Source organism: Arvicola amphibius, chromosome X (assembly GCF_903992535.2).
Source record: "Arvicola amphibius chromosome X, mArvAmp1.2, whole genome shotgun sequence".
Classification (NCBI taxonomy): domain Eukaryota; kingdom Metazoa; phylum Chordata; class Mammalia; order Rodentia; family Cricetidae; genus Arvicola; species Arvicola amphibius.
In genome coordinates, this window is record NC_052065.1 from 9,602,224 (window position 1) to 9,626,233 (window position 24,010).

General features: G+C 44.4%; 1 protein-coding gene across 1 annotated transcript in view; it reads right to left on the minus strand.

The window, feature by feature from the left end:
• Zrsr2 (zinc finger CCCH-type, RNA binding motif and serine/arginine rich 2) overlaps positions 1 to 13,549 on the minus strand; it is a 27,184-nt gene extending 13,635 nt beyond the window's left edge. Inside the window, exons 1-7 of the mRNA XM_038315996.1 lie at positions 13,415 to 13,549; positions 13,017 to 13,096; positions 10,920 to 11,001; positions 8,341 to 8,449; positions 7,375 to 7,461; positions 3,854 to 3,892; positions 3,050 to 3,168 (exon numbers count right to left, since the gene is read on the minus strand). Coding sequence (XP_038171924.1) covers positions 3,050 to 3,168; positions 3,854 to 3,892; positions 7,375 to 7,461; positions 8,341 to 8,449; positions 10,920 to 11,001; positions 13,017 to 13,096; positions 13,415 to 13,500 — 602 coding nt within the window. The 5' untranslated portion in view covers positions 13,501 to 13,549. The remainder of the gene's footprint in view (positions 1 to 3,049; positions 3,169 to 3,853; positions 3,893 to 7,374; positions 7,462 to 8,340; positions 8,450 to 10,919; positions 11,002 to 13,016; positions 13,097 to 13,414) is intronic.
• Positions 13,550 to 24,010: the final 10,461 nt, after the last annotated feature.

Genomic DNA, 24,010 nt, shown 5'->3' on the forward strand with positions numbered 1-24,010 from the left:
TATCAGAGATGACCGGCCACTGCCTTTTCCACAAGGGATTATCTGTCCAGCATGCATAAAACTATTTAATACACCTTTCCTCTCACGTCCAACAGGGGAATCCTAAATCTGGCTTCCACGGGCCTTAAATCTCAAGGAAATCAGAGACACATCATAAACCTTAAAGGCAGCTTGGCTCAACTACCCATGCGAATGTGAACTAAAGTTGGGGCTCATTTATCTCTGGAAGGCCATCTGTCCAGCATCTTTCTTTAGTAGGAGTGGTTTTATGCAGATCATTACTTATTTACCGTGTGGTTGGACCCATGCCACAGTACAAGTGGGAAAGTCACAGCAACACTAATAGGAGTCCCTTATCTCCTTTCACTACACAGACCCAGAGATCGACTTCAGGTCCCCCGGCTTGGCAGCAGGCACCTCTACCCACTGAGCCATCTCAGTGGCTCATAAGCAGATCATGGTTTACTATTTCTTTTTGAGAATGAATTTAGAAAAAAAAAGATCCTAAGGTAACAAAGGGAGGGTAGCCTCCTTCCCTCAGTTCCGCAGATCTGCAAAAGGAGCCTTTCTACCTCTTAGCAGACTCTGAGCCCTTTCACAATTCCAGATGTTCTGGCCATTCACAATTCCAGCCATCAAATCCAGTATCTAAAGGCTCCTCAAAACTAGAGTCACCCTAGCCTCTGAAATCCCAATTCGCTCAATTTGAGGTGAGACTGATTTTGTTAACCCTTTTTCCTCTTTTACTTGATTCCATTATGTGTCCAGGGTTGAGAACTACTATTCTCTTTTAATTTTTAAAAAGATTTTCATATTATTTATGTGTACTTGTGGGGGGTATGCATGAGTACAGGTGCCTGTTGAGGTCAAAGAACAGTGTCAGATCCCCTGGAGCTTGAGTCCCGGGACACTGATGTGGGCTGTGGGAACTGAACTCGGGTCCTCGGAAAAAGCAGTACCTACTGCCAAGCCATCTCTCAAGCCCAAAACTATTATTCTTGAAAACTAAAAGATAAATGGGGGGCATAGTGGCACACAACTGTAATCTCAGTAGTTAAGAGGTGGCGGCAGGATGAGCAGTAGTCCAAAACCAATCCTGGCTACAAAGAGTGTTCAAAGCCAGCCTGGGCTCTATGATACTATCTCAAAAGACCAAATGATTACTGGGTGTGGTGCACATACACAGGGAGACCTAAAAATAAAAAAAAAAAATTAAAAAAAAGCCCGGCGCCATCAGGGTTCCCCAAGGGGAGGGGAGGTATGGGTGGAGAGGAGGGGAGGGAAGGGGGAGAAGGAGGGGAGGGAAGGGGGAGGAGGAGGGGAGGGAGGGGGGAGGAGGAGGGAAGGAGATGGAAATTTTTAAATATAAAAAAAAATAAACCATGAGGAAAAAAAAAAAAAAAAGCCCGGCGGTGGTGGCACACACCTTTTATCCCAGTACTAGGGAGGCAGAGGTAGGTGGATCTCTATGAATTCGAGGCCAGCCTGGTCTACAAGAGTTAGTTCCAGGTCAGGCTCCAAAGCTACAGAGAAAACCCTGTCTCAAAAAAACAAAAAAAGAAAGACAAAGATTATACCTTTTCTTCCACAGAACAGGTATATAGAAACTAGACTATGCCTCAGACAGAGTTGCTTACTGTTAGAAGAAAGTATTCGCTTCTTCTTTTTTCTTTTTTTTTTTTTTTTTTTTTTTTTGGTTTTTCGAGACAAGAGTTTCTCTGTAGCTTTGGTGCCTGTCCTGGAACTAGCTCTTGTAGACCAGGCTGGCCTCGAACTCACAGAGATTCACCTGCGTCTGCCTCCTGAGTGCTAGAATTAAAAGGCCAGCTTGCTTACTTTGAATTACGCAGTCATACTAGAAAATATCATCATTACCTGGCATATAGTAGGCTTCAACTATGTGCTAGATGACTAAAGACATCAATACTTCCATGTGTCTTATCATAAAAAATAAAGAGGGTAGAAAACATAGATACATCAGAAAATGGCAACAGTAACAACAAAAAATATGAACAATGAAAATTCATGAGCCATGCATGCATCTCTATGTGTTCCCCATGTTCATCCCATTTAAGGAGTCTCAGTGTCCTCAGAAAGCTTCATTTCACAGATGAAGAAATGAAGATGAAAGCTTAACTTTCCCACTGGCCACGAAAGCCAGTTTTTGAGCCCAAAGGGTCTGTTCATGTTGACAGATGGCAGTGAAGTCTATTTACGACAACCCTATTTTTCCCAAATGTCCCTAAACGCACGCCAAACTGGAGAAGACTACCTGAGGCACAGTTTATCTTTGAAAAGATATTTCTGGCTACTCTAATCACTTCCAATTCTCCCCATCCAGGCTGTCCTCTGAGGACTCATGGAAGTTGGTTTCTCATAGAAGAAATAAAGAAGTAAACAGTCTTCCTTAAGTCTCACTGGGCATATAAAAAAAAATACTTAAAAGGCAGGCCCCACGCCCACCAGTAGATGGTCAACACAAAACAAACTCAGTAGTATTTTGGAAGGTTTTTTTTGTTTCATAATGCTTTGTCTAGGCATTTCTTCTTTTACTATGCAGGCCTTTTGCTTATATATTATGGTTTCTGGTTTTGTGTTTTTATAGGATTTCTGTGCGTGAGAATCTGTGTCGCTACATCTGTATCTGTTTTTTTTCCTCTGGCTCTTTTTTTTCTGTTGTTTTGTACTATTCTGGTTTGTTGTTATTTATTTTTTAGATGTCTGTCTGTTTTCTAAGGAGAGAAAGAAAGGGTGTAGATTCTGGTGGATGGAGAGGTAGGGAAAGATCCAGGAGGATCTGGGGGAGGAAAGGTCATGATCAGACTGTATTATATGAATAAAATCTTGTTTTCAATTTAAAACAAGGAAAAGAGAAAGTTCTTCCTATGGCTGTGGACTACAAAGGATCCACTCTGTTAAAGCTGTCTAGTCAGCAGGGCAAGGAGGCAGCACATACCTTATGGAGGACATTTCCCACTGAAGCCTATGCCTCTTCCAGAACTCCGACACTTGCCATCATTTCATTCTGACACAAAGCAAAATCCATTACCTATCGCCAAATCTGCAAGCTCCCGTTTTTGTGTAGAATGGACAATTGGCTCGATCTTTCTCCAATACTCTTACATCCGTGGGCGGTTCTGGGTTCTGCCAGGTGCCACCATTTTCCAACTGTTAAAAATAACCATGACTTAACTGATGATATAAAAGCCCATCAAAGACTTGTTTGTCCAAATAGTGAAATATTTTAATCGAGAAGAAAAATGCTTTCATATATAAACATGCAGAGTTAAATTACAATAAAATCTTAAGGGCAATTGTTAGAAACGTGAGCTGTACTTCTTTCTTGGCTCCCGGACATTTTCCTTGATTGGGGGTTACTTAATGTTACCAGATACATATCCATCTATTCGGAAAGGGTCCATGGACATAGGGAGCCACCAGAGAGAAGTACAGTTACTCTGAATCAAGGTGCGAAAACCAACCACTTGGGGCCAATAATATGGGATGTAACTTACATACATTTTTAGAACTTAATACAAGCATAGCCATGGGGTGATGCAATACCATCATCAACCGTCTTCTAGTGTTATATAACTGCAAGGTTACAAAAGTGATTCCAGGTATACAGAAGTAATCCAAACAAAATACCACCACACTCATGGTTTGGGAACTATTATTGTTCCTAATGAAATATCAACTGATCTCAAAATCTTTAAGGCGGTGTCTCTCCATGTAGCCCAGGATAGCCTCAAACTTGTTATTCTCCTGCTTCAGCCTCCCCAGGGCTAGATGACTGGAACGTGCACCTCTACCTATCTCAAAGTCTTAATTTAATGAAAGGTTGTGAAAATACCTCATTTTCAGCCTGATCCAGCATCTTCTGCACAGCTTCCTATAAGTGGTGCAAACATAGGACTAATGAAAACCAGTATGTCAGGTAAGTCATGTTCAGTTTCTCTAGTTAGGAATCTCATATATAACAACCCCCATGTGAACACACACACACAAGGCTTCTGATTCTGATTTCCTTTCTAAGCATGTATCTCCTAAAAAGCTTTCGAAAGATATAGAGCTTAGAATTTTTATTCAAATACAAAATTTGAATAGAGCACATTGCAAGTATTTAAGTCATAATAGCTTCAGTAACATATCTGTACATAACTACCATGTTCTAGCTCTTGAGATATCAATGACTATATTTTAAAAGTTAGGTTAAACATCACAATTATTTAACAGAAGCAAAAATATGACACGGTGAGTAGTAATTAGGATTTAAGAGAAATCTCAAACCTTCAGTAAGATAAAGGAAGTCCAACAAGGGAGCAATAAATCTCTAAGTAGTTGGATTTAAATACAGATAGTCAGGTACCTTAGCGCCTTAAAACCATATATACAACTGTGTTTAGCTGCTTGCTTGGTAAGTCTGCCTGGTACTGGCAACTTAAAAGTCATTGAAGCAGTCAGGTACGGTCGCAGGCCTTTGATTCCAGCCGTGAGAGGCAGAGGCAGGTGGAGCTTGGGCTTCTAGGCCAGCCTGGTCTACAGAGTGAGTTCCAGAATGGTCAGGCTACAAAGAGAAACTCTATCTCGAAAAACCAAACCACACCAAACCAAACCAAAAAAAAAAAAAAAAAAAAAAAAACAAGGAAAACAAACCAAGTCATGGTAGTTGAATGTGATCAAAACAGGTTCTTTTGGCTTTGGTTTTGGCTGAGGGTTGGAAATCAAACTCAAGGTTTTACTTTTGCCAGTAAGTTATGTAAGTTATACCCCAGCCCCTCAAGGGACCTCTAGATCTCCACCTACGCACCCTCATCCTCCAAACCTAAACATCCCCAGTCACTGGCCCTGCCGTTTTCCCATTTGTTTAGAAAAACAAACAAAACAAACAAAAACGACACCTAAAACATGACTTCTGCTCCTTTTCCTTCTCCCTGCCATGCAATTTGCCATCTAGTCAGCCCTGTTAACTGTATGCGCATCTGTCTGAAGCTCTGTCCTCACCCAAGCCACCGTTATCGCCGGCCCATTGTAATCGGTCATCCTATTTCCTCTCTGGCCCCTGCTCTTTGTAGAGAAACTGGGGTGCTCTGTTGGAGGTGACATTACTAACAGGATGCAGTCACCCCTTGTTTAAAAGACCTCATCATAGTATGGTAAATAAAACCTAACTTTTAAATCTAAGAGGCTCGTGATCCTCCTGCCTCCCCCTCCTTCAGCAAATCCCACGGAGGGTGACACCAACACAGTAACCTGGGCACAGAGACTAACACAGCAAGCACAGGGCCTGCTTGGGTCTTCACCAAGACTTCTGCGCCATGTTATGGCTGTTAGCTTGATGTTTTTGTGGGACTCCCAACAGTGGGAGCCAGTGTACCTCTGACTCTTTTGCCTGCTCCTAGGACTCTCTTCCTCCTACTGGGTTGCCTTGTCCAGCCTAGATGAGGGCTTTTACCTTGTCTTATTGTATCTTGTTTTGCCCTGTTTGACTCTTGTCTCTTGGAGGCCTGTTCTTCTCTGAAGAGGAAACAGAAGGGTCTGGGGAGAGGGGGAGTGGAGGGAAGGGAGACTGGTCTAGTTGTATTGAGAGAAGAATCTATTTTTAATTTAAAAAAAAACCTAAGAGGCTCTGCATGATCTGCCCCCTCTGATCCTCTCTACTTTCTCTCATGCCCTTACCCCAGTCTCCTGTGGTCTCTAAGTTTCAGGTGCCCCCAGGATCCTTCCTCCTATTATCCCTACACTCGGGTGCTAATGACCTCAAACACCACTTCCACAGAGATTTCCTTGGCCAGGTAATCCAAATAAGTATCTTGATCCCCATTATTCCACTATCCTTTCTTTCTTTATAGAGCCTACTATTCTTAAAATGTGTTTTGCTGACTGCCCTCTGCCCCTCCCATCTAGAAGAGGTCACTCCAGGAGAGCTGAGACTGTGCTTTTCACTGCCTGTCTCTGTCCACCCATGAGGTGTCCGGCACGCAAAGAAACACACATCGCACATTCCTTTATGTGTGCTTTATACATGGATTTCATTTTACCCACTTCTCCTTAATCAGGCTCCCTTTAAAACAAGAGCATTTAGAAGAAGCCTTAGCTTTTAACTGATCCATGAAAGTTGAAGAATATTCTACTGTTAAAACAGGACTTGGTTCATCTCTGTAAAGTACCGACAATCTAAACAATTGTGCCCCTAACATCCCCATCTGGATATTGCCTCATCTGGAAGGCAGTGCCCAAACAAGGGTGCCAACACCCTGTACCGGATCTGCCACCTGAGACGCAAAACTACCTTTCCATGACACATATATCTCTCCCCATTCTAAGATGAGTGACTACGGAATATCATGCCATTCAAATTTGGTGATGCTAAAGAAAAAAAAGAATAAAGAATATCCTCATGAATCAGTCAAGGCAAGATGAGCCGTGTTATATTTGAAATAAATACACTGTTGAAGGCCAGCAGGAAAACAAACCAATCTTATAAAGAATCCCATAAAATATACACGAGATATGCATATACAATACAGAATTTCCTTTTTTGTAAGCAATAGTGGGGGTTATTAAGGAAAGGTTTTTAACAAAGATTTAAGCATAAGCATTAAGAGAAACATGTTAGAAAAGGACAGCAGCATATGTCCTAGAGTGCACACAGGTTTCTCAAACAGAAGGTCCCTTGGAATTTCTTAAATGACTGCCATTTGTTTTGACAACAAAGTTAGATAGAACACCAGATGCAATAACAAAACTATTTAATTCCTTAATGTCTAACATCCTGATTCTAGTAAATCTTGCTGAGATGCCATTAGCTGGTAGGTCGCATATGAATTAAGTAAGCGTGCAAACTAGTCAAGATACTGTTCTTCTGTGAAGAAGTTAACACATATACAACAGAATCATAGACAAGTTAACACTTGCTACAGCGTGGTACAGAGTGGAAAGCAGGGCCAGATGCCCGGTTTACAGAAATGGTGTACTAGAACACAGCCACATCCATTCCTATACATACTCTTTCTGTCTGCTTTAGTGTGCACTGGCAGAGCTGGATGTCCACAGAAGCCAGACAGACATCACAGCCTACAACATTCATTATCTGCCCCTTGGGGAAAATGTTTTCCCATCTCCAACATAAAAGGTAAGGGAACTTGGGTAAAGGAATCTGCCATTGCACGACCCAAAGAAGAGAAACATATGGGAGCTAGTCTAGAGTCTTCCTAACAAAAACTGACACTTTCCAAATGAACAGAGCACAAGCAAAAAATAAAACCAAACCCCAGCCCTGACATGCCTACTGCCAATTCCACAAGCCCATCACATGCACACGTGCACCCTAAGAAGATACGCAGGGCTCTATCCTCCCACGATAGAAGTCACCTCTCTTTCTCTCTTCTCCTGCTGTCTCTGCTCCTCTTCCTCTCGTTCTTTTCTCTGCTGCTCTTCCCATTCTGCTTTTAACTTTCTCTTTAAAGGAAAAAAAGAGAAAGTCATTTTTTTAAACTTATGCTTAAAAACACATAGCCTACAGAGTAAATGACTGAAAATTTTTAGAAACAGTGGTCATTGAAAAACAGACAATGTCAGGTTTTTTCTAAATGTTAACACATGTAGCTCCTTTGTTTACACAATGTTGAGGCTAGAACCCAAGGCCATGCACATGCTGGGCTAGAGCTCTGCCACAGAGCTATATCCCCAACTGCAAGAAAACAACTTCCTTTTTTTTTCTTCTTTTTTTATTTGTTTTGTTTTGGTTTTGCTTTGCTTCAAGACAGGGTTTCTCTGTGTAACAACCCTACCTGTGCTGGAACTAGCTCTTATAGACCAAGCTGGCCTCGAACTCACAGAGATCCACCTGCCTCTGCCTCCCAAGTGCTGGGATTAAAGGCCAGAGATTTTATTTGTGTGTGAGTGTCCCTGTGAACAGATGTGCATGTGAGGGTACACATGCAGCAGCCAAAACAGAGCACAGAATCCCTTGGAGCTCAACTTAGACAGTTGTGGGTGGTGAAACAAACCCAGGTCCTCTAGAAGAGCAGCCAGTGAGTGCCCTTAACCACTGAGCCATCTCTCCAGCCCCATAAATAACAACTCTAATGTGTATTAGTGTCATGCCTGCATGTATCTGCACCATGTGCATGCCTGGTGCCCCAAAGAACAGAAGATCCCCCAGAATTGGACTTCTGGATGGTTGTGAGCCATCTTGAGGGTGCTGGAAATCAAACCCAAGTCGTTTAGAAGAACCAGTGCTCTGAACAACTGAGCCATCTGTCCTGATAAACAGCTCTTTATGAGACTTATTTCAGTTAAGTACTTACTCAGCTAATGGGCTATTTAATACTCTACCTCTTGTTCTTCCTTCCGTTTTCGAGCTGCCTCTTCTTTCTTCTTCTTTGCGCGGAATTCTTCTTGTGCCTTCTCTTCCCTCCGTAACCATTCTTCATGCAGTCTTTGCCTGTTCATATAATGATGTAGTCAGTAAAAACAAATGGGAATTTCTAGAATGTATCAAAGACAGGAAACCAAAATACAACATGAAAATCTTAAGGTATTTTCTGTAAAGCAGTGAGGAGGCACGGCTTTTGGAAAAGCAACTATCTTCCTGGAGAGAAATAAGTGACAATTACTATTCCCTTTCAATAGCATTTATGGCTGTGACATCTTTTCTTTCTGTAAGAAAGTTAACAGTGACTTTCATCTCAAAAAAACATCTCAAAGCAACATCTATACGGATTTCCACATTCATATGGTATTATTCTTCCTGGTCTATGCTTTCTTTGCCCACTACCATTACTAATTCCTCCTCCTTTTGTTTTTTTTTGTTTGTTTGTTTGTTTGTTTTGGTTTTTTTGAGACAGGGTCTCTCTATGTAGCCCTGGCAGTCCTAGAACTCACTATGTAGACCAAGCTGGCCTGAGACTCAAGGATTTGCCGGCCTCTGTCTCCTCAGTGCTAAAATTAAAGGTGTTCACCAAAACTGGCTAAATCTACATTTACTAATTTATTTTTATAACTTTTCATCTTGTCTTAAAACTTTCATTTGTATGTGTATGAACATTTGCTGGCATCTGAACATCGGTATCACATGCATGCCAGAAGGGGCCAAAAGAGAGCATCGGATACCTTGGAACGGAAATTACAGATGACTGTGTGCCAACACGTGGATGCTGGGAACAAACCTGAGTCAAAGTAAATGCTCTGACTCACTGAGTCTTCTCTCCAGCTCCCTTAAATCTTTTAAGACATGCTCACGACTCAGTGGCACATTCCCCCCCCCCCCCGCGCCCCCAGCAATTTAAAGAGTCGAAGGCAAATCACAGGAATCCCTTAACTCTATGGAATAGAAACTCAAAGGTTATAGAGAAAGATGCCAGGATTCTTAACGCTGTAATGATGAAACTGACTTTTTAAAGGCACAGAATAGCCAGAAGGTACATGTTGATGGTCCCGACAACTGGAAGGCTGAAACAGGATTACAAATTCTAGGCTAATCTGGGCTTACATAGCGAGACCCTATCCCCCCATAAAACAAACAACACCCCTTCCCCCAAAAAGATAATGTTACCATAAATTGGTACGTCCTAGACATTCAAGAGCACAAGCTTCTCATTTAAAATCTTCATTGTCAATGTGAGTAGATTTGGAATCATCTAGGAAATGCTGCTCTGGGCATGCCTGTGAGGGAGTTCCCGGGAGTACTAACTGAGGAGGGAAGACTCACCCTAAGTATGAACTCATCTTACAGACTGCGGTTCCTGGCTGAGTATGAACCCGTATCTTACAGACTGCGGTTCCTGGCTGAGTATGAACCCGTATCTTACAGACTGCGGTTCCTGGCTGAGTATGAACCCGTATCTTATAGACTGCGGTTCCTGGCTGAGGACTGCGGTTCCTGGCTGAGTATGAACCCGTATCTTACAGACTGCGGTTCCTGGCTGAGTATGAACCCGTATCTTACAGACTGCGGTTCCTGGCTGAGGACTGCGGTTCCTGGCTGAGTATGAACCCGTATCTTACAGACTGCGGTTCCTGGCTGAGTAATAAGGGAAAGGGGAAAAAAGGTGAGTGCTCACTCCCTGACTAAAAGAGACAACTGGAGCCAGGTTGTGATGGCGCATGCCTTTAATATCAGCACTTGGGCAACAGAGGTTACCCTGATCTACAGAGTAGCCAGTTCCAAGACAGCCAGGGCTACACACTGAAACTCTGTCTTGAAAAACCAAAAACTATAAAAATAAAAATAAGAAAAAAATAGACAATTGGAACAGCTGTTTCTCATTCCTACCGCCACAGCAAGAGCAGTTGCCATACCTTCCCCAGTCTGATGAACTACAGAGGACTATAGATTATGAATAAAGAATTATGCTATATCCATATAACACATAGTGTTATTAGAATTAGGTCTTTGTGTCAACACTAAAATATAAATACGTTTACTTACCAATTAGGAAAGCAATGAAAGCCGGGTAGTGGTGGCACATGTTTTTAATCCTACCACTTAGGAGGCAGAGGCAGGAGGATCTCTGTGAGTTTGTGGCCAGTCTAGTCTACAAAGTGAGTCTGAGGACAGCCAGGGCTATTACACAGAGAAACACTGTCTCAAAAAAAAAAAGAAAGAAAGAAAAGAAAAGAAAAGAAAAGCAGAGCAATGAATAATACTTCCACACAAAAAAAATATGATGGCACGAGCCAGTAATTCCAGCATTCGGGAGGCTAAGGCAGGAAGGGGAGACCAGCCTGGAAAAGAATAACAAAAGAGAAAGAAAGGGAAAAAAGACATCTAATTTTAGCCTGTCAGCTAGAGATTTCATTTATAAGAGATATTTTTTACAGGATTTTATACAGAAAGCCTTTCCTAGCTGGTAAAGATGGATAATATTACAATAACCCAACAGTTGACTTTAAGTGTTTCAATTAGTCCTGACCTCTCTTCCTCCATCAGCCTTTCTTCTTCCAATCGTTTTTCTTCAACAATAGGATCTTCTTCCTCCTCGTTCTGTGCCAATTCTGTAGAAATTCACATGTTTTATTAAACTGAGTCTTTATTCATGGAAAATGCATAAATCTCTAACCTTTTCGATGATGGTAAAAACCTAAAATTAAGGCAGTGCCACGCGCCTTTTATCCCAGCACTCAGGAGGCAGAAGCAAATGGATGTCTGAATTTGAGGCCAGCTTCATCTACACAGTAAATTCTAGGGTTAGAGATCCTACCTCCAAAAGTTTTTTAAAAATACTTAAAAGGGATAATATTTTCATACTGGGAATGGACCCTTCATCCTCTGGAAGAACAGTCAGTGGTTTTTTTTTTTTTTAAAAAAAAAAAAACTTTTGTCCTTCTTTCATACATTACATCCCATGGGCAAGTTTCCCTCCCTCCAATCCCCTCAGTCCCTCCCCTGCACCTCCCCCCTCTTCCCAAGATCAACTCCCGAGTCCCTTCAATTAAAAAAGAGCAGGCCTCCCAGGGATAGCCGCCAAACAAGAGAGGACTTTTCTGTGTAAACCAGGCTAGTCTCAAATTCAGAGATCTGTTGGGGAAGGCTGCTTGTTCATTTCCCAGCCGCCCAGACTCCCGAAATAATCACACAGAAATCTGTATTAATTGCTATACTGCTTGAACAATACCTTAAGCATATTTCTGGCTAACTCTTATATCTTATATTAACCCATTTCTATTAATCTGTGTATCGCCACGTGGCTGTGGCTTATAAGCAAGGTTCCAGTGCCTATGTCTCCTGCAGGCGGTTACATGGATTCCCTCTGACTCTGCCTACTCTCCCTATATATTTTTTCCAGCCTGGCTATATTCTGTTAAGCCACTGGCCGAAAAGAAGATTCTTTTACCCACGAACTAATAAAAGCAACACATATACAGAAGGACTGCTCACACCTGAGATCCCCCTGCCTCTGCTCTCAAGTGCAGGGATTAAAAGCATGCAGCACTAGCTGCAGTCAGCGTTCTTAACCATCGCTCCAGCCCCACATTACTTTCTTTTTTTTTTTTTTTTTTTTTTTGGTTTTTCGAGACAGGGTTTCTCTGTGGCTTTGGAGCCTGTCCTGGAACTAGTTCTTGTAGACCAGGCTGGTCTCGAACTCACAGAGATCCGCCTGCCTCTGCCTCCCGAGTGCTGGGATTAAAGGCGTGCGCCACCACCGCCCGGCCCCACATTACTTTCTTAAATCAATGGCTCCATAATGATACTCAGGCTGTGCAAAGGGTTCAGAAAAAAAAAACTACTTAACCATTTGGCAAATTTATATGAAGCATGAATATTTAAATGTCCTATTTTTTCAACTTCTGTACATTGTAATATTTTCACAATAAAAACGTGGGAAAAGAGTTCCAATAGAAGAAAACTTTATATCTTCTATTCAAAATTTAAATTTGAAGGTGGGGGGAGGCAGTGACAATGGAGACAAAGCAAGCTTAAGAAATCATTTAACAACTCATCTTCAGGCTTAAAGGAAAAGGATTTTGTCATTAATATCAACAACTTACTGTTGCTTTTCTTTTCACCCCGTCATTGCATCCTGCCTCTCCTGGGCGAGTTCTTTCTCAAGGACTGTTCAGCACAGCCTCTGTGGTAATGACTGGTAGCCATCACTTAGAACTGCTGTGTGATTCCAACCCTATTGCCTACATTTATACGTACTAATTTTACAAATCTACTAAATTTATAAGCCTAAATCATAAAGATCAGGTTCTGTCACTTGAAAGCCAAACAGCATGGGGCTAGCTGCATAGATGGCTTTCCACCTCGGGTCTGTGCAGGAAATAGGGGGAGCAATTGCAAGGGTTGGGGGGGATGCCATGCCTAGGCACGCAGCAAACAATCAGAAGCCACCTGGCATGGTGGCCGCACTCCTGTCACCCCAGAACTGGGGAGAGGGAGGCAGGAGAATCACAAGTTCAGTCATCCTCGGCTATACAGCGAATTTTAAAGCCAGCCTATTCGAGGCCATAGCTCAAGCAGGGGTGGGAGGGGGGAATTTCATACCCAGAAGAAAGGTTTCTCCTACCTGCATCTCTCAATCGGGCGAGCTCCTGTCGCCGTTTCTTCCGTTTCTCCTTCAGCCGAGCAGCCCTGGCCTTCTTATGGCTGGAAGATTGGAAAAACACAAATACACTGAATGAGCCACGGCGCACAGAGCGCGCACCCTCAGCTCCGGGTCTGCTAAGGACAGCACTCGGAGGCGGAGGACGCAGGCGGGCTTCCCGTAAGGCCATCCCGACTCCCGCCATTCAATACTCCCATCCCGGACAGCTGACGTCCTTCATCTTCTCCCCTCTTCGCCTCCCCAAACCACAGCTGCCCGGTACAGCCAGGGATTCTGGGCAAAAGAAGATTAATAATCGTCCCGACGCGCGCCGCGGCGGTCTAGGTGGCCTCAGTTCGTCACCTTTTGCTGTGCTATACCTCATTTTCACTGGAAGCTCAATCGGCTCCAACGTCGCCATATTACCGCCTTCTCTTCCACAACAAGGTCTGAGCGGAAGTAGCATCACAGATGACAACACTCGGTCTCCCACGCAGCGCGGCCAACCGGATGGACTCAAGACGGAAAGAGGGAGGTTTCCTCCTGCCGCTAGGCAGGCTGGCAAAGCTGTCTGAAGAACTGTTTCCTCACCGAAACCGCCGCCGGAGCTCTCCCTCCACCGGGGACTCGAGCCTTTGCTCCCTGGAGCTTCCTCGGTGCTTTAGCACCACCCATTGCCCTCTACGCCGTGAGGCGGTGCCCGGAATTCAAGGAGTTAAAGCCTGGCCCCGCCTCCTTTCACCCACCAATCTAAATTCCCACCCTGCAGCCTCGCTGGTTCCCTCGGAGACGCCTCCAGGCCCCGCCCCTCTCCGCGGGTCCACCTATCAGCGCCTCAGGCAGAATTTAAGACCCTCCTCCTCTTTAGGGGGGGGGGGGGAAATGGCTCAGGCTGCAAAGGCGTCAGGTTTGATATCTGGTTCACTCCTAGGACACAGAGAGGGACTGACACCTAGGTTATAAGATGCAGGTGAAGGTGATTTATTGCGCTGGCGCTTGAGTTGAACTTGGAAGAAAGATAATCTTTACCAAGGGAGGGAAGAGAAAGAACAAAGTTCGAGGCCAACCTGAGCTACCTAAAACCAGTCAAGCGGGGCAGTGGTGGTGAGGGCCTTTAATCTCAGCACTCTGGAGGCAGAGGCTGGAGGAGCTCTGTAAATTCAAGTTCATACTGGTCTAGTTCCAGTACAGGCTCCAAAGCTACCGAAAATCCCTGTCTTGAAAAACTAAAAAACAAAACAAAAGACAAAAAGTAATGCTGTATCACAATAATATAGGTAAGGTGTGGTGTGGAACTAGATGGAAAAAATAAAAATAGGGCTGGCAAATGGTTAAGCAGGTTAAAGTGCCTGCTTTCAAGCCTGAGGACCTGAGTTCGATTCCCTCAATCCCCAAAGACCTACACAGCAGGAGAAAACTAATTCCCACAAATTGTCCTCTTACTTTGATATGCTCTCACACAAAATAAATAAATGTAAAAAACAATAGAAATCCTTGCTAATAATAGAAACAAGGCCAAAAAGAAAGAAAGAAAGAAATGTTTCTACCAAACTCACATTAACACACTCCATCTTTAGAAGGAATTTTTCCTTGATTTATCTTCGTTCAAAACAAATCAAAACAGGGTTTTCTTCACATTTCATAGCTGTCTTCTCGGTTAAGAAGAGGTTCTGCTAACGGGAAGAGACCCCTACTGCTAGCCATGAGCACTTTTTCAGGACATTGATAACAAGTCCCACAAGAAAATCTTGGAGATGTAGGGACCCTTGTTTAGCAGCTTGGACTTCATGCCCTTGTGGATCCACATCTTCTTCACATGTTGTGGCAACTTCTTGCAATGCTTGTCAAAGGCCTTTACCTCAGACACGAGATTCTTGTTGTTGTGACAGTTGATGAACACTTGATTCCTGGGTTGTTTTCTGTTTATTTGTTTGTTTGTTTGCTTTGGTTTGGTTTTTTTTTGAGACAGGGTTTCTCTGTAACCCTGGCTGTCCTGGAACTCTCTTATTTAGACTAGACTGGCCTCAAACTCACAGAGATCCTCCTGCCTCTGTCTCCTGAGTGCTAGAATTAAAGGTGTGCCCCACCACCGCAAGGCTGGAAACATTTTATTCTGAAGATTGCATAAGATGGTCCATACTTTACACGAAAGGAAAAGTATCAGCTCAGGACCCCAAGACCAAGTTCTTAGCACAAAAGAGATTGATTTGCCTGAGAAGTACAGCAGGCAGGGAATAGAGACAAAGACAGGAGATCGAGGACAAGGGAGAAGGGAAGGGAACAGAGGAGATGGAGGAATTATATTTGTCCTTCAGTGACAAAGGACTGCCTCTGGAGAGAGAGGAGACAGACATGCACATAGGCAAATGGCAGTAAAAGTGGAAACCCCTGTTAGGATGAGGTGTTTAATTTTAATTGGGCATGTTAATTAGGTGGCCCAAAGGGGGCTTTTGATTGCTGGACTTCAATACTTTGGTAGCTGGACCTTAGTAGTCAGCCTCAGGAGGAAGTGGCCAAATAAGAGAATAGACCTTGGTGGCCAGTTTTAGGAATGTAATCTAAGGCTTTTTTTTCTTCAGCAGCAAGGAAGAGGGAATGGGGGAGAAGGGCAAGGCCTGCCAGAATCACATTTGCCATGACTGGGCTGGCCAGAGTCCCTTCAATACATGCACACAGTGCTTAGCAATTGTATCCCCAAACTTAAGCCTTGAGGGCGTCTGTCATCATCATTGGTGTGTAAACTTCCTGTCTCTCCTACCAAATGTGGGGGCTCGCTGGTGGTGCCACACTCCCATCACATGTATTTCCCACCTACCCCCGTATGCTGGCCTGCCTTTCTTCACTTGCATGCCTCTTAGATTAAAACCTTCTGTTTGTTTCATTTTGTTTCTTGCAAAGAGTGTCTCATCTACATATCCACTCAATAGCCGAGCATGACTTTGAACTCCTGATCCACCTGTTTCTACAGCCCAGGTGCTGGGACTATGGGTGTACGCTACATGCCGAGCCCTTGCATAAATCTGAACGTTTTTGTGAGATTTGGAAAAAATAGCCCGAAACTACAAACAGCTCCGGATGGCAATGATGATTGCAGCTGTGTGACTCCCCGATTGTACAGACCCCCGTGACTAGGATTTACACTTCAAATTGCTGCCATCCGGAAAGCATCAGAGCTTTAGTGGCTGCAACAGGCGCTGCATGTGACTGTCACTTTAGAACAAATAGCGCATCTTCTGGGAAGATGCTCCAATTTTTTTTAAAAAGGCACAGATGTAGATTTCATTTTATTATGATTGATAAATGAACGTAAATCTCCTTCAATTGGAGTAAGACATTTATTTTCAAGTTAACTACTGAATTCATTTTCAGGAAACAAGCTTGAATTGCTCAAGTTAATTTCTTTACAGAAGGAGCTCTGGAAGCCAATTCCATTTCCAAACTAAGATTACTACCATTTGAATCCAATAAAGAAAAGGGGGAGAGATGAATAGACAACCTTATCCTAATCCATGCGCAGGTGACTTTAACCTACCCAGTTCTCCCTCCTGTCTTGCCTAAATTTCTTTAGAGTAATTGCAGAATCTACGGGCAAAGCATGGCCTGCCCCAATTAACCTGGACATGGTTCTGGCCCCTCCTTCGGAATGTCCCGTTTCAATTAGGGAGGAACTACTCTGGACAGTCCAAACTTGATTCCACCCCATTCAAAGCAGGATGACCTTTTCATTTTTTGCCTGGTAAGTCCTACAGCCCTTGGGGTATATACAACACAGAGGCAGCAGCCTTTGGGGGGGCTGTAATAGAAGTGAAGCCGATGCTGCCCAGCTTCTGTCTACCCCAGGAAGCTTTGGAGGACCACCCCACAAATGACCCTAGGATTCTCTTGTGCCTTGTGAGAGATATGACTGGTTTCTCAACCTTCCCTATGAACTTGCTCTGTTTGGGCACGTAGAAGAGTTGGGAAAGTCTGTGCAGTAACCCTATCCCACACCATGTAGTCCTGGGGAGAAAGAATGGGACTAGCCGCCAGCCTAGTCTAGTGACATCTGAAGATTGTGTGCTGGGCTGTGCAAGAGGTGAGCTGTGGGAAACTGGCTGGTTCTCCCCATTGTTTCTCTAGTAAATCCATTCTGAGTTTTCCAGTTGCTAGCTCATCTGTTAAAGGGTGTCTCGTTGATTTTTTTTTTTTTTTTTAGAAATCTTACGTGTCCAAATAACTAATTTAGAATGAAAAACCCATTAAAAACCATTAACATTGTAAATAATAAAAGTGTGGAGGGGCTTAGTGGCCTACTACTGCTTAATGGATATGAGCAACAATTTTCGTGCTTTGGCTAGGGAAGTAGTTCAGTCTGTAGTTCTTTTAAAAATGCCATAAAGTCCCAGTCCCAAGGCAGAGACTCACGGGTCCCTGCAAGATCCCCGGGGGCCATGTGAGCTGGCAGCGAGCTCACAGAGTAGCAGGAGCCCAAGGCAGAGACTCACGGGTCCCGAGTGGGTCGCCCAAGATACCCGGGCGGTTCACTGAGCAACTAGCAGCAGGAAATGCTGGCGAGTCCCCGGTGCGGCTTGCTGGCAGAAGACAGAGACATGGACAGACACAACATGTTGAATATTTATTCAGGGGGTTATGGAGGGGAAAGGGAGAAGAGGGGGCAGAGAGAGAGAGACAGAGAGACCCAGAGACAGACAGAGACAGAGAGAGAAGAGAAAGGAGAGAGAGACAGAGAGACACGCGTGCACACGCCAAGAAAGAACAGGAAGAGAGAGATTCAAGATGGCGGTGGGGGGGGCTCGCTGGGAGTGGGCATGGCTTGCCCCTTAAAGGGCCAGAAGAATAACACAGTCGTTATTGTGTTTGGCAGCAATGTACAGGCGCTGGATTCAGTCCACACGGAACTGGGCACGGTTATTGTTATGGCTGCAATGAGAAGTGTCTCCCATAGGCTCCTGTATTTGAACACTTGGTCCCCAGTTGTTGGCACTGTTTGGAAGGGCTATGGACTGAGCCTTTCGGAAGTGGAGCCTCGCTAGAGGAAGTCCACCACTGGAGGTGTGGACCTTGTGTATTTATAAATCCACTTTCCCTCCTCTCTGTACTTCCTATGTGAATGGAAATGTGATTAGCTAGCTTCCTGCTCCGCTCCTGCCGCCATTCCTGCTCCACCGTGGGATCTATCCCTCAGGAACCAAAAGCCAAACTAAACCCTTTCTTCTCTAAGGTCACGATAAGTTTTTCCCAGCCACAGAAAAGTAATACAGTGACACACACTTGTAACCCGAGGGCATGGGAGGTGGAGGCAAGAATATGAGGGATTATAGGTACTCTTCAGCTACGCAGACACTAGGAGGCCAACATGGGGTACGTGAGATGTGAGCTTCCCCGCCCCCCCCCCCACCTCCGGGCAAGACCTTGGGCCAATTCCTGTTTAGAAAGGTACAAACAAAAGATATTTTAAAGTACGAGGTCTGTAGTGGTTTGAATAAGAATGGGCCCAAAGGCTCACTTATTTGAATGCTTAGTCACCAGGGAGTAACACTATTTAAAAAGCATTAGGGGGTGTGGCCTTGACGGAAGGAGTACGTCACTGGTGGGAGGGGGGCTCTGAAGTTTCAAAAGACTACACTGGCTACAGCACCTTCCTCACTCTGCCTATGGATCAGGATGTAGTGCTCAATGTCTTTTCCAGTACCCTGCCTCCCATGCCGGCTGCCATGCTCCCCACCATGATAATAATGGACTAACCCTCTGAAACTGTTTTCTTTTGTAATAGTTGCCTTGGTCACCTGTCTCTTCACAGCAACAGAACAGTGACCAAGACAGGGGCTCGCTCTATAGCCCTGGCTGGTTTGGAACTTGCTATGTAGGCTAGACCACAAGCTCACAGTGATCCACCTGTTTCTGCTTCCTGTGTGCTGGGATTAAAGGCATGCACCACCATGCTCACCCAAATAAAACACCTTTCTTGGTTATTTGAGACAGGGTTTCTCTGTGTAACAGCCCTTCCTGTCCTGGAACTAGCTCTTACAGACCAGGCTGGACTTGAACTCAGAGATTCACCTGTCTCTTCTTCCCAAGTGCTGGGATTAAAGGCATATGCCACCACTGCCTAGCATTAAAACACTTTTTAAAGCCATAAAAGGGGGGCACAGAGGCTGGGTGGCATATTGGGAGATGCTCCTATTGTGACACAGGGCTCTCTTCTAAGAACAAGACCCAAGGTAGCTGGTGGCCCAGCTTCCGGTACTGGTCAGCTTCCCTTGGGACCAGCACTCTGCCCAGCCAGCCTGGTTCCCCAACTTTGTGCTCAGTCTATACAGTGGGCCTCAGCCTCAGGAGTGGTTGTCCTGCGAAGGACTCCCAGAGCTGAGAATGGTAAATCGTACTAGTCTCAAAGTTAACATGGCTTTATCTATAAGGCAAGAAAAACACAGAAGACATTTGTGTGGTCAAGATTCCTCAAGAAGCGGCCTGAGATGACCTGTGAGGATGGTTCACGACTCTCTAAACCCAGAAAGCCTATCAAATCATGCAAATCAAGAAATCCGTATCTTCGTGTTTGTTTTAAGAATACCTGTGAAATTGCCCAGGCTGGCAAGGGTATGCATATTGAAAAATCCACCAAGTGTCTCAATAGCGTCGCTTTAAAGGAGCAGTGTGTATCATTCTTGCTGTATGATGGAAGGTGTGGGTGTGCCCTGACCAAACAGTGGCCAAGACAGAGTGTCTATGGCCCCCAAAGAGGGTTTGAAAGTAGATTGTCTAGTTATTGATCGTACCCAACGAACAAAGCATCCAAGATGTACCATTGAACTTACAGAGCTGATGGTGGGGCTAACCCATGTGTCAGCTCCCCTGCCACATTGAGATAAACCTCAGTGCAGAGGAAAAAACTGTTCCAAAGCCAGAAGAGGAGGGTGAACAGGAGAAAAAGATAACCCAGAAGAAATAAAAGCCATGGCAAAAAAATAAATCCAGAATTAAATAAATGTAAATTGTAATTTTTTAGTATTATTTTATGTGTATGGATGTTTGGCCTGTGTGTATGCCTGTGTACCACTTGTGTATCTGGTATCTTCAGAAGGCAGAGAAAGACCTTTGATCTCCGGGAGTTACAGTTGTCAACCACCACCTGGGTACCAGGAATCAAACTTCTGGAAAGAGCAGCCAGTGTTCTTAACTGATGAACCATCTCTCTGTCCAACAAATTAATTTTTTTGCTTTTTAATTTTTTCGAGACAGGGAATCGCCCTGAATGTCCTGGAACTTGCTTTGTAGACCAGGCTGGACTCAAATAGAGATCCACCTGCCTCTGCCTCCCAAGCCCTGGGGTTAAAGGTGAGCACCACCACCACCCGGCAACCAATAAAATTTTAAAAAGAAAGTTCCTCTACAAAGGAGGGTTGGCTGTGGATGTTCCGCTGGTAAAGAGCATGCTTAGCATGCAGGCAACGCTGGGATCAATCCTTGGTCACACATCAATTTGTCATGCTGTCACACGCCTGGAATCCCAGCACTTAGGAGGTGGAGGCAGAAGGATTAGGAATTCAAGGTCATGTCCCCTCAAGATGCTGAGGAGCTTTGGCCCGGAGCACCTGCCTGTGTCCTGCCAGGAGACCTGTGTTCCAGCTGTGTCCTGGACATCCAGGGAGGACAATGGCAGTGTCCTTGCCAGGAGGCCTAGCTAGGGCACTCCTGTGCTGCTTAAACACAAGCTGCCAGGCACCATGCGCATCACCCAGTTCATAAAGTGTCGGTATGGATGGCTTCCAGGCTGACACAGAAGAAGATGAGGAGAAGAGGACAGAGACTCTGATCATACATGTGCTGGAGGTTGGGGTGAGAAGGGGTCACCTGTGTCCACATTTTGAAAATTACAGGTGCCAATTTGAAAGACCCAAGAACTCGGAGACAACAATCCAGGCGGCAGAAAGTGAAGTGGAGGTACCCAGAGCTCAGTGCTAAGAGGGGGCGGGCAGAGCTGGAGCAGCAGTGATCAGTACCTCCTTCTCACTGTGGAAGATTCCTCCTTCGGCAGGTGGGGGACTAGCAAGAGCAGAGGGAAAGGAAACTTCGGTCAGGATGACTTAAAAATAAGTGTGTGTGTGTGTGTGTGTGTGTGTGTGTGTGTGTGTATGTGTGTGTGTATGAGTTTACGTGCACCACATGTGTGCAGAAACACCTGAAGGCCAGAAGAGAGCAGCAGATCTCCAAAACTGGAATTACAGGTGGCTGTGAGCTATCATGTTAGCGCTAGGAATTAAACTCGGGTCCTCTCCAAAGAGCAGTAAATGCTCTTAACCATCAGGCTATCTCTTTAACTTCCTATTTTTAACTCTTAAGGTAGCTCCTCTTCATGTTTGAAACTGAAGCCTCTTGTGCTGGCTAGTTTTCTGCCAACTTGACACAAGCTAGAGTCGTCAGAGAGGAGGGAGCCTCAACTAGAAAATGCCTCCATAGGATCAGGCTGTAGGCAAGACTGTGGGGCATTTTCTTAAGTACTGATTAATGTGGTAGGGCCCAGCCCATTGTAGGTGGTGTCAAACCCGAGCTGGTGGTCCTGAGTTCTGTAGGAAAGCAGGCAGAGCAAGCTGGTAAGCAGCATACCTCCATGGCCTCTGCATCAGCGCCTCCCTCCAGAATCCTTCCCTGCTTGAGTTCCTGCCATTGCTGCTCTTGATGGTGAACTGTTTTCAAACTGCGAGTGAAATAACCCCTTTCCTCCTCGTGTTGCTTTTGGTCTTGTGTTTCACGACAGCAACATAACCTACCTAGGACACCTCTCCTATGCTCTAAGGCCCTGACATGTTCAGATCTCCACATATTGTGTTGTTTCTATCAATTTTCTGCTTCTCACCTGAAGGCCCTTTCTCCCATAAATTGCATCTTCTCAGAATTGTGTCAGCTTCCTTTCTCCACTAACACCTGCTATTTTACTATTACCTAATTTATTATGTTTAACAGAAAGGATTGAGGAAGGGGGAGGGAATGAAGAGGGAAGGAAGGATGGATTTGTGATATAAATAAAGGCAATTCAGTTAGTCTTTACATTGGTTCTTATTCCAATCTGGAGGAGTTGCCACTATACAGTGTCCATAAGAGGTGTGTAAGAGGCTGGGGGAGCTCATGTACCCTGGAAAAGAAACATTTTGTGTTTGCCCTTTGGGAAAAAAACAGAATTTGGTATACCTGAATTTTATTAAGTTAACAGAATTATTTTTCAAGATGCTTATTTTTGTGGTGATGGGAATTGAACCCACGGCCTTGTATATGCTAGGCAAAACACTCTACTACTGAACAACACCCCCATTTCCTTTTATATCTCCCCCTTTCTCTTTCTCTGGAGTGTGTCAATGAGTGCAGGTGTGTGAGGCACAGCTCGCATGTAGATGCTGGAGGAGAATTTGGGGGAGTTGATTGGCTGGCTTGTGAGCTTTGGAGAAGTTCCCCTGTTTCTTCCTTCCATCTTCCAGTAAGAGTGCTGAAATTACAGATGTAGACTATTGCACCTGGTGTGTGTGTGTGTGTGTGTGTGTGTGTGTGTGTGTGTGTGTGTTAATGTGAGTTCCCGGGTTGGAACTCCTATGTTAGGCTTATACCCTTTTACCAACTGAGCCATCTCTCTGTACCTTACAGCATGCTTTAGTTTCATTTCTGTTGCTGCAATAAAGTGCTCTGACCAATAACTTAGAGGAGAAAGGGTCCGTTTTAGTTCACAATTCCAGGTTACAGTTCATCATTGTGGGGAAGGGAAGCTGACAGGAACTTGAAAGAGCTAGTCCCATCACTGCCACAGTCAAGAGCAGAGGGAATGCATGCACACTTCTTAATGCTCAGCTTGCTCTCCACATTTTATACAATCCAGGATCCCTTGCCGAGGCGATGGTGCCACCCACAGTAGGCTAGGTTTCCCTACATCAAGTAACGAGACACCCCTCCATAGACATGTGCACAGGCTAATTTGCTCTACACAATTCCTGAGCCTCTCTTCCCAGGTGATTCAAAGTTGGGTCAAGCTAACCATCGGAACGAACCATCACACCTGCTTTTAATCACTTTAAGCATCTTTTGCAGACATGCACAAAAGTCTGCTTCCACTTTTCTGTAGAAAAGAGATATCCCCAAGATATGTATACCACCAAACTGTCTTTAAAACTGAATTTATGTTTTTACTTCCGTATTAACAGTTTTCAGTGTTTGCCATCCTCAGTCTTCACGAGTATATAGTTCAATACTGCTAAATATATCCACATTCACCAGGTCTCTAGAACATTTTCATCCTGCATCGTTAACGCTCCATCCATTTGTGTTAGACTTTTTGTTACTATAACGAATAGTTGAAAGAAGAGGAACAGTTTAAAGAAGGAAGTATTTCTTTTGGCTTAATGTTTTAAAGGTCTTAGGTATGGGAGTTAAAGAGGGCACTAAGACAGATTGCTGGGGCTAAAAAAAATTGTATTCAAATTTTTTAATTCTAAGGGCAGTCAGACAAATATCCACATGACCGGGACTCAGGATTTCAGGCCCCAATCACCACAAGTAAACAGCATGATGGGGATTCTGAAATCAGGTCCTAGAGAGGAGACGGAGTGGGGGTTCCTTATAGTTCTCTGAGGAAGTAGGAAAGGCTTATTACAGCATGAGCCTTCAGCCAGAATTTCTGATCCCCCAGTAAATGACAGGGGAGAGGATGAGGTGGGTGGTGTGTGCTATTGGTAGCCACCCATATCTCATCGATGTTTCTGAGCCTGCAAATCCCCAAGTGAGAAATCAGACCCCTGGGAGTTCATTAGTTAGACAGTCATAGAATTGGTGTCAATAGTTGCCGGTCAGTATCTGTGGGCTGGCAAAACGAGAGGGACTATTGCAGGTATTGTGGCTTGAGCAGCAGCCTAGTCTGGAGTCTGACAGGTTCTAGTCCATGGTGGTAACATGTGCCTAGATCTGGAATGAAGCAGTACATCACTGTAGAAGAG